Source organism: Fukomys damarensis, unplaced genomic scaffold (assembly GCF_012274545.1).
Source record: "Fukomys damarensis isolate Sample0158 unplaced genomic scaffold, DMR_v1.0_HiC HiC_scaffold_23, whole genome shotgun sequence".
NCBI lineage: Eukaryota > Metazoa > Chordata > Mammalia > Rodentia > Bathyergidae > Fukomys > Fukomys damarensis.
This window is the reverse complement of record NW_022900935.1, coordinates 58957548-58970025: the sequence shown is the minus strand read 5'-3', so window position 1 is coordinate 58970025 and position 12478 is coordinate 58957548. Positions and strand designations below refer to the sequence as shown.

The 12478-nt window shown below is 45.3% G+C and overlaps 1 protein-coding gene across 1 annotated transcript; it reads right to left on the bottom strand.

The window, feature by feature from the left end:
- Positions 1-12476, bottom strand: Kctd2 (potassium channel tetramerization domain containing 2; the record flags this gene model as incomplete). The annotated part of the gene is made up of 6 exons (XM_010630809.2): positions 1-1552; positions 2979-3104; positions 4764-4859; positions 8574-8665; positions 10646-10754; positions 12333-12476. Coding segments are annotated over 6 exons (597 nt in total), but the record flags the coding sequence as incomplete, so codon positions are not given.
- Between the last annotated feature and the right edge of the window lie 2 nt (positions 12477-12478).

Here is a 12478-nt window from a genome sequence, read left to right as displayed (position 1 = left end):
TACAGACAGAAAGAGGGAAAGTGTGAAAGTCTTAGAGAAAAGGTAAGCCATCTGGGCTCAGTGAGGTTACATGCTCAAAAGGTATTTGGTAAAGTCCAGTCCTTCCGGAAATCACTGCCCTTGAGCCCCGATGAACAGCTCAACAACAGAGCTTGGCTTTAAAAGTGCCCTGTAGTGCCTGGCCCAAGGTGGCTTTTGGGCAATGTGTTCCCCAGAGGGGAATCTTCCCTGCCTCTCTACTATGTGCCACGCTACTGAAAATTGTTCAGGGAAAATGAGAGATGCTCCAGCCCCTCTGCCTTTCACGACTGCTCACAGAGACTCAAAGGCTCAGAGGAGAAATGCTCTATGGCACCCTGGTTGGACAAGCACTTGATCCTTACCAACATGGTACTTCCAGGAAAAGGTTACAAGGGTAAGGGGTGACATCAGAGACTATGGAGGCCCCGACTGCCTGTCAACACACACACACTACTGGGTACAGTGCACAGTCACCCAAAGTGCTGTGGGGCAGGTTTGCTAAGGTTAGAAACCAAGGAGAAACACAAACAGCGCATTCACTCAGGGAATCTGCAAAAGATAATCACAGAAACAAAACCACTTTTACATATGGCAACTCCACATTTTGGCAACTTCCAAAGAAACAGCCTTTCCCACCCCAAACCAAGAGAGGGTCCACAAAGTCCTTCATCTTTGGTCCAGTTAAAAGGCCAGGGAAGGAAAACAGGTCAACGGGGTAAGAAAAGGCTGCAACAGCAGTCACCAACTACATGGCACTCTTCTTCGTGATGTGGCACACCCACCTCAAATCCCTTCCTGAGGACAAGACAGGGTTAGACAGGACTCACAGCGACGCCTAGCAGAGCTGCTCACTGCTCGTGGGAGCAGCACAGCGCCCAAGATGAGAACAGTTCCCGCCACTGTCCACCTCAGGAGGACATCCACCCTCCCTTGCACAGAGGCTCCGCACATAGCAGTGTGTCCTTCTCCTGTCCCAAACTTCAGTTTGACACAGGGCAGCTAGAACCCGTTGCATCTCTGCACTCCCTGGAGGGAGACTAGCAGGAGGGAAAGGGGCCAGAAGCAGCTGCAAATGTCCAATGTGGCCCACGTGCGTGAGAACAGGAGGGCACAGCTCAGGACAGTCCTCCTTCCTCTCCAGCTGCCTTGACATCTAGGCCATTTCCAAGGAGCCAGGCCATCCTTTCCTTCCCCCAAGTCCCAAAAGGATCCATCTGGGGACCCAGTCCAGCTGCTATCATCAAAATCTGTCAGAACACTGGCTAAGAAGACAAAAAAAAAAGCTTCTGAAAAGGGAGTCTGCAGCCAGAGCTGCATCTGTCCTCCGGATCCCAGGGGAAGGGTGGGGCTGCTTTGGTTTTGACCAGATCACATCCTCGCTGGGCACCAGGCTCAGCTTTGCTTGCAGTACCTCAGTTACTATACAGGCGCAAGACTTCACGGAGCTGCTCTGCTGGATCCCTCTCCTGACTTCAGCTCTCTGGAATTTCAGACTCTCAGCTTACATTCGAGATCCTCTCTCCTGAAGAATCTGAAAGTGGAGGACCAGGAAGAAGCCTGAGACTTCTGAGCAGACTGCCGAGGGAAGGAAAGACTCACAGGAGATAGAGGTGCAGCTCAGTGGCACAGAGCATGCAGAAGACCTTGGTTTTGGTCCCCTCATCAGCCTCTCCCCACAAAAAAAGCCACAAGTGTGATGCACACCTGTGATCCTGGCACTATTGGAGGCTGAAGCAGGAGGACTGCGAGTCTGAGCTCAGCACAAGAAACTTAGTGACTGAGGGAGACCTTGTCTCTAAATAGAAAGTTAAAAAAAGGACTGGGGATACAGCTCAGTGCAAAGGCTCTGGGTTTAATCCCCAGTAATGGGAAAAAGATTCAAATCAGAATATTATCTAATTACAGTGGAACTGAGTTAGAAATCAATCAGAAAAATGATTAAAAACTGATTCCAAGCCAGGCGTGGTGGCACATCCCTGTAATCCCAGAACTCCCAAGGCTGAATCGAGAGGATCATCATGAGTTCAAGACCAGCCTAGGCTACTCAGTTGGGTTCAAGGCAGGCCTGTAATACTTTTGTTTTGTTTGTTTGTTTGTTTGAGACAGGGTCTCACTATGTAGTTGAGACTGACCTGGAACTCACTATGTAGCCCAGGCTGGTCTCAAACTCACAGTGATCCTCCTGCCTCAGCCTCCTGAGTGCTGGAATTACAGTGCGCCACCACAACCGGAGGCCTGTAATACATAGTGAGACCCTATCTCAACAAACAAAGCAACAAAACTGATTTCAAAAAAGCGTCACCCACACTGAGCACTGAGCTGTAGAAATCTGCTTACTGCATATAGCTGGGCCTAAAGTTTCTGCACTGTTGGACCAGAGTCTTCCCATGCTAAAGGAAATGGTTCAAGCTCATGATGCACTGGTGGTTCAGAAGTATGTGTGTTGCGTGTGTGCGTGCGTGTGTGTGTAAAGGAAGTAACTGTGTGGAGTTTGGGGTACTGGAGATTGAACCCAGGACTTTGCACATACTAGACAAGTGCTGTCCCACTGAGTTACATTCTCAGCTCAGCTTTTTTTACTTTACAGAGGCTGGACAAACCACCCTTTCCACTTTCATGTTTCCTAACCAAAAAACTCACTGTTCCCTAAATCCTAATTTAAATGCAGCAGCAAAAAACTTGCATAGTGGGAAAACACAAAACTGGATGAGGAAGGGAGAATAGGGGCAGCAGCTGGGGTGAAGTTGCAGGGGCCTGCACACAAATAAGCCAGAACTGCAATCCTGCAAAGCGTTTTCTTAAGCTTTTTATTTTGTTTTTGAGACAAGTGTCTCATTATGCAGTTTACACTGGCCCTGAACTTTGTAGGAAGGGCTAGCCTTCAACTCACAGCAATCCTCCTGCCTCGGCCTCCAAATTGCTAGGATTATAGGTACATGCCAAAGCAGATTTCTTACCTTTGCCTTTTCACTCGGCTCTATGACAATGCCATTGGTAGAATTATTTAATTCTCTGGAGACGACACAGAGGAATTCAGCCTGGTCCTCGTTTCCATAGTTATAGGAGGAGCCAATGCTGATTAGCTGGCAAAACAAGAAGATGGTGACCGTATAAGTAGCAACCTTCAAATCTCAAGTGCCACATAAATCACATCTTCCTGCTCTCTGGAATTTGTACTTTTACTTCTCAAAGGATGAATTCTTGGGGACTACCAAGATCCTGAAGGAGAGCCAGATCTCAGTTCACCATATGGCATCACCAGCGAATTTCCCCGAGAAGTCTGAAGCCCACCACTGTCCTCTCTACCACGACTTGTCCTATCGCTCTCCCTCTGTCAACATGAATACTACAAAATGTTTCTACAAATGGAAACAGACTTGCTCCCACCAAAACACAGCGTTGGCTCATCTGTGAGCAGGGCTCCTAGATAGCAGACCGCCACACAGAAGGACCTGGAACGCACCAAGAAAAGCACTGGATAGCCATCAAGAGATGTCTACTGTTGGCACTTTGAACCTTTTTGGAGAACTGAGTTCAATATTGATTCTATATAGGAAACACAAAGAGAGGGAGAAGCTGAGTTGGGGGTGAGGTTATCCTCACAAGTGTGCAAGGTCTCAGGTCAGGAGATCCCAGCTGGCTGTCTGGGGAGGGGCCCTTCAGCGCCCCCACACCCAACTTCCTTATCTGTACCACAGAGGCAATGAGAATAGACCTTGGCCTCCCACAGGACATTAATAAGATGAGACAGCAACAAAATAAAATTACCCATCGGTTTACAAAGAATACTTTTTTTTTTTGTTTTACTTAAGTAATATCCTTTACTTAAGACTCTATCAGGGAAGAATCCTTCTGAGTCAGAGGACAATAAACCCTGGGCACATTCTGACACTCACACATGAAAGAGAACCAGGCTGCCGCAGCAGCAGGACCGATTCTGTAGTGGAAGAAAAGGGTGAGAGGAATGATCCAGCACTGGCTCTGGGAACCGAGGCAGCTTTGAATGCGATCTATATGCTGCTCCATTACTCAAACTATAGCTTTATTTAGAAGGTGAGCTTCCCCTGCTGGCTCAGTTGGCCTCTTCAACTGTATGTAAGAATAGGCAACATTCCACATAAAACCAGGTTCCTTTTATCCCCCCCCCAGCCTTCCTGTGGGCTAACGGCACAGAAGAATTGAACAATTACACCATCTAATGAAAGAAAACTGGGGTTCTGGGTAGCTTTGTTTTGATCTTAAACACAGGCACAAGACTAAAAGAACTGAGACGGAAAGGAGGCGAGACTTTTCACCTCATATCTTCATAGTGTATTTAGTTACTAGGCAGTTACAGCAGATAATGCAAACTCAGTATTATTAAATTCTGACCCTGTGAGATGAAAGGCTGGATGGTGAATCCCAGTGGTTTTTAGGGACTCACTGCAGAACATGTCCACAGAATACTTTTGAAAAACAAAGTGAGGCTTTTCGAGCCTAGACAAGCTGGCTGATTCCCCTGGGCACCAAGTTCAGACTCTGGACGGGAGGCCAGAAGATGTGGCTCTCCTCCCAGCTCTTCCCTACCCAACACATACTATTGAGCACATAGTGTGCACCAAGTAGCACTTTCCCCAGTTTGGAAATGGATTGCATTCGGCCCCCTTCCCAACTTCCAGGGCTATAAACTGGCTGGATGATGACTGTTCAAGAACTTGTGGCCCTGGGACGAGACCCTGGGTTTTGCTTTTTGAGAAACATACCTGTTCAAATTTCCAGCCATCAGACATGGTAGAGACCATCTGCGTGAGCTCTTCCTCTTGACACTGCAGGACTCTATACACATGCTTCACGGGGCCCTGCAACAACCAGGAAGACTGAGAAGAGCAGCAGCAGAGGTGACAGGTGCAGCGGCCCTGGGGCTCCACCACCCCCTCTACCCGCTTCATGAGCAGCACTATAATTTCCTGGTAAAAATTATCCAAGGGTGCTGGGCATGGTGATGCACACCTGTAACCCCAATACTCAGGAGCTGAGGCACAAGGATCACCTTGAGTTCGAGGCCAGCCTGGGCTACATAGAGAGATCCCTGTCTCAAAATAAAAATCCACGGGCCGGGGGTTTAGCCCAGTGGTTCTGCTGCCTGCCTTGCAAGTGCAAGGTCCTGAGTTCGATCCCTGGAACAACAACAACAAAAAATCCAAGAGGGGCTGGGGATTTAGCTCAGTGGTACCACCACTGCCTGCCTCACAAGTGCAAGGCTCTGAGTTTGATCCCTGGTACAAAAAAAAAAAAAAGATCCAAGAATGTGGATCAGTGGATAAAATAATTCTCAACTTCAGACAGATGAATTATGTGAGCAACCATGTGACAGAACAGATTATTTCATCCATTTCCTCAATTACTTTGCACAAGAAAGTCACATTTTTTTCCTGAAGAGATTTATACATGATGTATATGCTAAAAATGTATGGCACACTTTGGTTTATTTAGACTGGCAGAAGTGATTACAGGAACAATGTATTAATGATCTATTATACTGGAACCTCATAATGTTCAAGTTATTTTTATCCTCCCTGATGCTACCTGCAAGTGTTTCAGTATTAAAAACAGGTGCATTCCCGTTAGAAATATTTCACAATAAAAAGTAAGTATTTGGTTTTGTCTGCATTCCTGGCAGAGCTCTCAGATGTCTGAAACTTCCTGAGTAATAAGGGTGCCTTTTGAGGTTATGGGTATTTGGGAGCTGGAGAGGTTGGGTTCCATCCCTAGTACTGTAAAAATAAAAACCAAAAAAGAGTACTATATAGCTATCATTACCAAGGTAGTAGGACTAAAAAATTTTCTCCCTTATAAAATATAGGATAGAGGCTGAGGATTTATCTCAGCAGTTCGGCCACCTGCCTCCTAAGCACAAGGACCCGAGTTCAATCCTCCATACCAAAAAAAAAGGACGAATTCTCCAAAAATTTCAATTGGTTCTAGTAACGTGTCTTGGAAACCACCAGATGTTTTATATTACACAATTCAGAGCTCACAAAAGACCTGTGATATTGGCCATAGTTGTCAAAGTTCCAGGTATTTAAATGCATGATGATGCCTCTTTTTTCATCCTCCAAAGCAAACATCAGTGCTTAGAAAAGCACCAACATTAATCACCTATAAAAACATGATTATTAGAAGCTGAGCATGGTCCTGCACATCTGTAACCCCAGCAGTTGGAAAGCTGAGGCTGGAGGAGTGCTCTGAATTCAAGACCATCCTGGCTACATAGTGAGTTCAAGGCCAGCATGAGCTATATAGACAGCAAAGTAGTTAGGATGATTGATGACAGTCCCTAAGAGATAAGAGGCCACGACAATAGAGCTAGGTTAAGATCCACATTTTGGGCTTTGCTTGTTAAAGGAGACAACATCTGGAAATCCACACACAGCCAACTTCATCTTAGAACCATGTGGAACAAGGGCAAAAGAGGGTGTCTTTGAACATCAAAACCATTTCACAGTTAGAGTTTCATAATAAGAGACAGATGGAAAGATCAATGAATGTCACAGAGGTCTTGACATTCCCAGAACAAAAAGCTTCCAACTGGGTATAACGGCACAAGCCTTCAGAATCTGGAGGACTAATTAACTTAACTGCTGTCATCGAATGGAAATATATTACACTCAAGGAATCAGCTGATGGCAAAGAACAGAGAATGCTTAAGTAGCATAAACCGGGTGTTTTCAAATTACATAACTCATAGTACCTCAAAATTTCTACTATGCTATCAAGTTGTTTTTTTTTTAAGAAAGTGGAAAATTAAAAGATAAAACATTTCCAAAATATTTAAGACATTTAACACCTATAACAGTGAAAGATTCCATGCAATATAAAATGGCAAAGACTGGTGACCCTACCAGAGATCATGTTTCACAACCTACAAATTCAACTTTGTTGCTGTTGTTTTTTGTGTTTTTCTGGGTACCGGGGATTGAACTCGGGTCCTTGCTCTTGCAAGGCAGGCACTGGAAGCACTGAGCTAAGTCCCCGGCCCTACAAATTCAACTTTGAACACTAACAAGGAGCCTTTTAGCAGTCAGCCAGAATAAGTCTGTTTGCCTTTCTCTTTCCTTGCTTGTTTTTTCCGAGACAGGGTCTTGCTATGTAGTTCAGGCTGGCCTTGAAGAAGCAGTGACCCTCCTGCCTGGGATTACAGGCCTGTGTCAGCGTGCCTCACTCTAGAATAAGTCCTCTTTCCACCTCTGCAAGAAGCTATAATGGATTGAAGGCCTCATTTTTTAATCACTGGTGCCAGTTTTTCAGGCATATATTCCATTCAGAGCCGAAACACACTAGTATGTGAAGTCTAACAGAGAAAGAGCAAGGCATTATTTTTTAAGAAACTATGGCCTTCTTTTCAATGGCAGCTAATTCCCAGGTTTCGATGAAATAAAGAAAGCATGCAGCACCAGAACCTGGTAGGATAAGAGGCGGCTGTGCCATGAGACAGATGCCATAGCGGAGCATAGCTCCGCCCTTAGTTATTGCAGCTCTGAAGTCTTTTTTGTTCAGTACGAGGGACTGAACCCAGGACCTTTGCACTGAGCCACATCCCCAGCCCACCTCCCCCTTTCTTGAGACAGGGATGTGCTAAGTTGCTAAATTTCCCAGGCTGGATTTGAACTTAGGATCTTCCTGCCTCAGCCTCCTAGAGTGCTGGGTTTACAGGTGTGGTCTACTCTGACTGGCTAGAAGTTGGTCTTTCTTAAATGCAGGAAAGGAAAGGTCTCTTTTTCTTGCTAGATTTCAAGGTTCCTGGGGTCAAGGACTTCTTCCTGTTACTCATAGAATTTCAAGGGCTTAAAACAGAGGCCATCCAAACACATGATGAATAATGTATGCAAAACAAGCTAAGTATGCCCTATCATCTTTCCTTCCCTCAAATGAGGTGCAACATTCTGTTAACATCAAAATCCAGACAGTATAATAAAAAAAGAGAGGAGCCGGGCGTGGTGGCACACGCCTGTAATCCCAGCAATTGGGAGGCTGAGGCAGGAGGATTGCTGGGTTACATAGTGAGTTCCAGGTCAGTCCCAACTACATAGTGAGACCCTGTCTCAAAAAACCAAAATATAAATAAACAAACAAAGAAATAAGAGAGGCTTGGTACAGCTCTCTCAGAAGCATGATTTCAGGACTGCTTTCAAATGGCTCTCAGGAGCAGGATCACATGTTAAGGGGTTGCCTTGATAAAAGGCAGCTAACAGGTGGAAGTGAGACCTTGTCTGAGCTTCATGTTGAGGGAGATGGACACCGGGTCAGAGAGAACAGGCTTTGGATCTAGAGTGGCCTAGGCTCCTCCCACTGCCATATGGTGGATGATGACAATCTCTCTCTTCTAAAATAATATGGGGTTGTTCTGATGTTATTTCTGCTTCTCCATTTCCTCCTTCTGAACGACTTTGGCTGAGCATGGACCATCTGCCCAGAAGAAGTTCTTCACCCAGACCTCCCGTTAGGAAAGAACGGCACTCTTTTCAGATCACACCTGTCACGTGGGTTCCACCTAACAGTTCAAAACACCTTACTTGTGAAGTTCTGTTCTCATTGTCTCGTATCCTTTCCTTCACCAGCCGAACGAGAGACGCGATGTTGTAAAACTCTGCTTCTTCCAGCACGCCTACAAGGACCAGACTGCAGTCAGAGATGTGTGAGCTCACCAGAAAAACAGCGAGAGGAGGCTTGCTAAAAACTGCATTTTTCAAGTACAAATCTAGCCTAGGGAGTTTAGGAAATACCTCCCTGCTGTTTAGGGGTGCATCCAGAACCTTTTCCCAACGAAAGAAGTCAGGCACCAGGCCTGCTCTGCTCACTGTTTCACCCCACCCACTTCCTCCCAGCACCTGCCCATTAGTGACAGGACACTTTCCCCATATGTCACCTAGTTCTGAACTACCGGACACCTCCTGTGCTTGCCATTTTTTTACCCAGTTTGCCCTAAAAAGGACTGGAAGATAGGTTTATATGTATAAATTTGTAAGGATCAAATTTAATAGAATGTTTATTATTTGAAGAACATAAAAGGCAATCACTGAAAGAATCTCATGCTAAACAAATTCAGAGGCCTCAGGACAACTATGGTATGCATGGCTCTGTACCAGGAAAAAATTTTGCTAAAATGGCCATTATTAGGACAACTAAGCCAGGCATAGTGCTGCACGCCTGTAATCCCAGCACTTGGGAGGCTGAGGCAGGAGTGCTGTGAGTTCAAGGACGGCCTGGGCTTCACAGTAAGTTCAAGGCCAGCTTGAACTACACAGCAAGACCCTGTCTCAAAAAACAAACAAACAAGAAAAAAAAAAAAAAACTGACAAAATTGGAATATAAGCTACAGATAAAAATATCTAACAATATTAAATTCCTTGACTTTGAAAGTGAGATAACATACTTGTTCTTGGGAGAGACATAGAAATATTAAGAGGTGAAGTCTGCAATCTAGTCTCAAACTGCTCAGAAATAGAAACTACAGGGCAAGGAGAAAGGAAAGGAAGGAGGAAGAAAGGATGAGAAAGAAGAGGGAGGAAGAGAAGAAGGGGGGACAATGAATGATAATGTAAATACGACAAAATAATAGTAAGAATTGGTGAATCTAGGTAAAGGGAGTGTTTTCGCACTATTCTTGTCCTTTTCTGTAAGTCTAGAAGTATTTCAAAATATAGCTTTGTTTTGTTTTGTTTTTTTTACTAAACATCAAGAAAAGGTCATCCATGAGTTTGTAGTTGCTCAGCTGTTTGGAGGGTGCATGGAGCCTATACCATTCACATTACTTTTGTATGATTTTGACAGTTTTTTAAAGAAGGATAAAAAAAAAAAGGAGTGTTTCCCAAATGCCCCCCCACAAGAGAGCAAGACAGTGAGAGAGCAAACACCGTCCTTCTTTTTATTGGCCGAAAGAGAACTACTTTGCAGCCACTTCAATAACAAGCACGGCCATTGTAAGCTTTCATATTCAAAGCTAAGGTACCCAGATGAAGGTGCTCCAGATTTAGGGAAGAGCCCCAAATCCTTCACTGAAGGCCTCCCAAGAGACCAAAGCCAAGCTTTGCGAAAGAGGACTACTTAAATCCAAGTGCCCTACAGACCAAAAGGATGAGACAACCAATAATACACCTGACAATGAGCTGGAGGATGAATTAGGTCAGCAGCAAAAATTACAGAGAAGCATAAGACTCAAGTCTTAAAAAGAAATGAGGTCAAGCCTTTATTATTTTTTTACAGCTGCAAGTTCAAACTAAAATTGAAAATATAAATAACTGAAATGTTAGAGATGTGCTGCTCCAGGCTATGGACATTCACTGCCAGCATATAAATGAATGTTTGAAAAGGACTGTGACAGTTCTGCATGTCGGAAAAGACTCCTGAAGCTGTTTGCAAAGTTGAGACCAACTTTCCTTCTCACTAAAAGAGCTAAACAGAGTGCAGTGGGTCTTTCTTTAACCAGGCTCTCTCAGACAAGACTAGGTAACTAGGCTTTCTGCTCATTTTCATTAACCTATACTAAGCCAGAACACCAACCCAGTGAAAATCTCAAAACTCAAGTCTATGAAGAAGCTCTACGTGACCTGAAATTTGAAATGTCCAGTGCCAACAGTGCGGTTACCTTCTTCTGCCAACTCCTTAGTAATGATGAGTTTGCCATGACGGAGGTAGTTTAGGATAGGCCCAAAGTAGGTGGGGTCTCTGTCAATCAAATAGGCTCCAGTCTCATCCTGCCAACCAAGCACAAGGGTGTCATTATGCTCAGGAGAATGTTTAAACTGAGAGGGTTTCTCCCCTATCGCTAGAATTCCATCAGCTACAAAATTTTGGTGAGGTCAAGTTTTGCTAGACATTTGCTTACTGAAAATTACTGGCAAGAAGGCTAGCTCTCTCTAAGCATCTTCCGCTTTGGATCATTTCAGGTTGCCGTCACAGATACAAAGTCTTACACATCCTCTAGGCATTTATTTACTGGCTTGAATGTTGCTTGGCCAATTGCCAACATACTTCCATAGGACACTGGTTACAAGGGAGGAAAACAAAAAAAAGCCACAGATTCATGATTTAAATCTTTGCTGGAAATGGACATTCTGACTTCTCCACGACTCCCGAACTACATTCCTAATTCGAAGAAAACCTCCGTTCAGTTGGCAACGCTCCTGAGCTCAAAGCCAATGTCAGTGGGAGTTTACATTGCCAGCTGTAATCTCACACACCCTAGCTCTGTGCCCAGAGGAAGTGTGGTAATGCCAGGACTTGGCTCTGAAAAGCTTTAATCCTACTCCTCTTTACAGTAAAAGGAACAAGAAGAAACTTGCTTATATGGCCATAAGGAAGATTTAGGGTATATAAAAATTATTCGCAAGCATTTTGGAATCTCGTTAAAAGTTTGGGAACATTTCCATCAATCTGAGTTTAGTAGATGAAGTAACAAATGTTTATGCAACCCCAACTCAGCTGCAATGTGATCAGCTGAGTGCTATATAGGATACACGATTAGGTATAATCTGTGGTCAATGCCTTTCGGTTGGGAACTAAGGGGAACCTGTAAAAGTTTAAAAAGTTCAAATAGTTCAAACTGAAAATAGGGTATCTTCTCACCTCTTAACTCTTTGATTAGCAACCATGCATCTTGCCTAATAGCATTCCTTGGTTTCTACTTTCCCTTAGTCTTAACTGGTTAACCTAGATTTGCCCTGGCAAATATAACTTTTCCTTCCTCAAGGAATGCATCTGATATTAAGTATGGACCTAAGCAATGACTGTTTACCCGACACAAGGTCTGGGACCAGGACTTTAGGAGAACAGTGACATCGCAAGAAGCCTGCCTTCTCTGAGGTGGTGGAAGCCATTGTCAGACCCAGGCTTCACCCAACCCGGCACAAGGGTCTTACAGGAAGTCTGAAGAAACTACAAAGGTTCCTTGGCTCACTCTGATTCAGTTCTGGACATATCCCACCGGCAATGGAGGGCTGAAGGGGGGCCAGGGGTAAACTCCTGCAAGAGGCAGGATGAAATGAGAGACGCAGAGAATATGGGAGAGGGGTGTGGAGTGGGTTTTCTGGGGTTGGGCAGTGCAGGGAAAGAGCCCCTGAGAAGGAAGGGCTAGGTCACAGGGAAACGCAAGGTGATGCCTGAGGATGGGGAGAATGGGGAGGGGCGCTTTCTGAAGCTCCCCGGGCCAGCCTGGGGGGCCGGGGACGATGTGGTTCTGGGCTGAGGAGTCTACCTCTGAGGAGGTTGTCCCAGGACTCTGGAGACGAGCCTAGGAGAGCTAGGAGATCCAAAGGCCCGAGGGCGGGGCGCACCTTGTCCGAGTCCAGCTCCGGGTCCTCTTGGCAGCAAAGGCGGCAGAGAAAAGACTTGGGTTCCCGGCCTAGGGTCTGCCTGGTGGTCACGAAGTAGGTGCCGCCTACGTTCAGCCGGACCCAGCGGGCCGCGCCGCCGCCGCCCC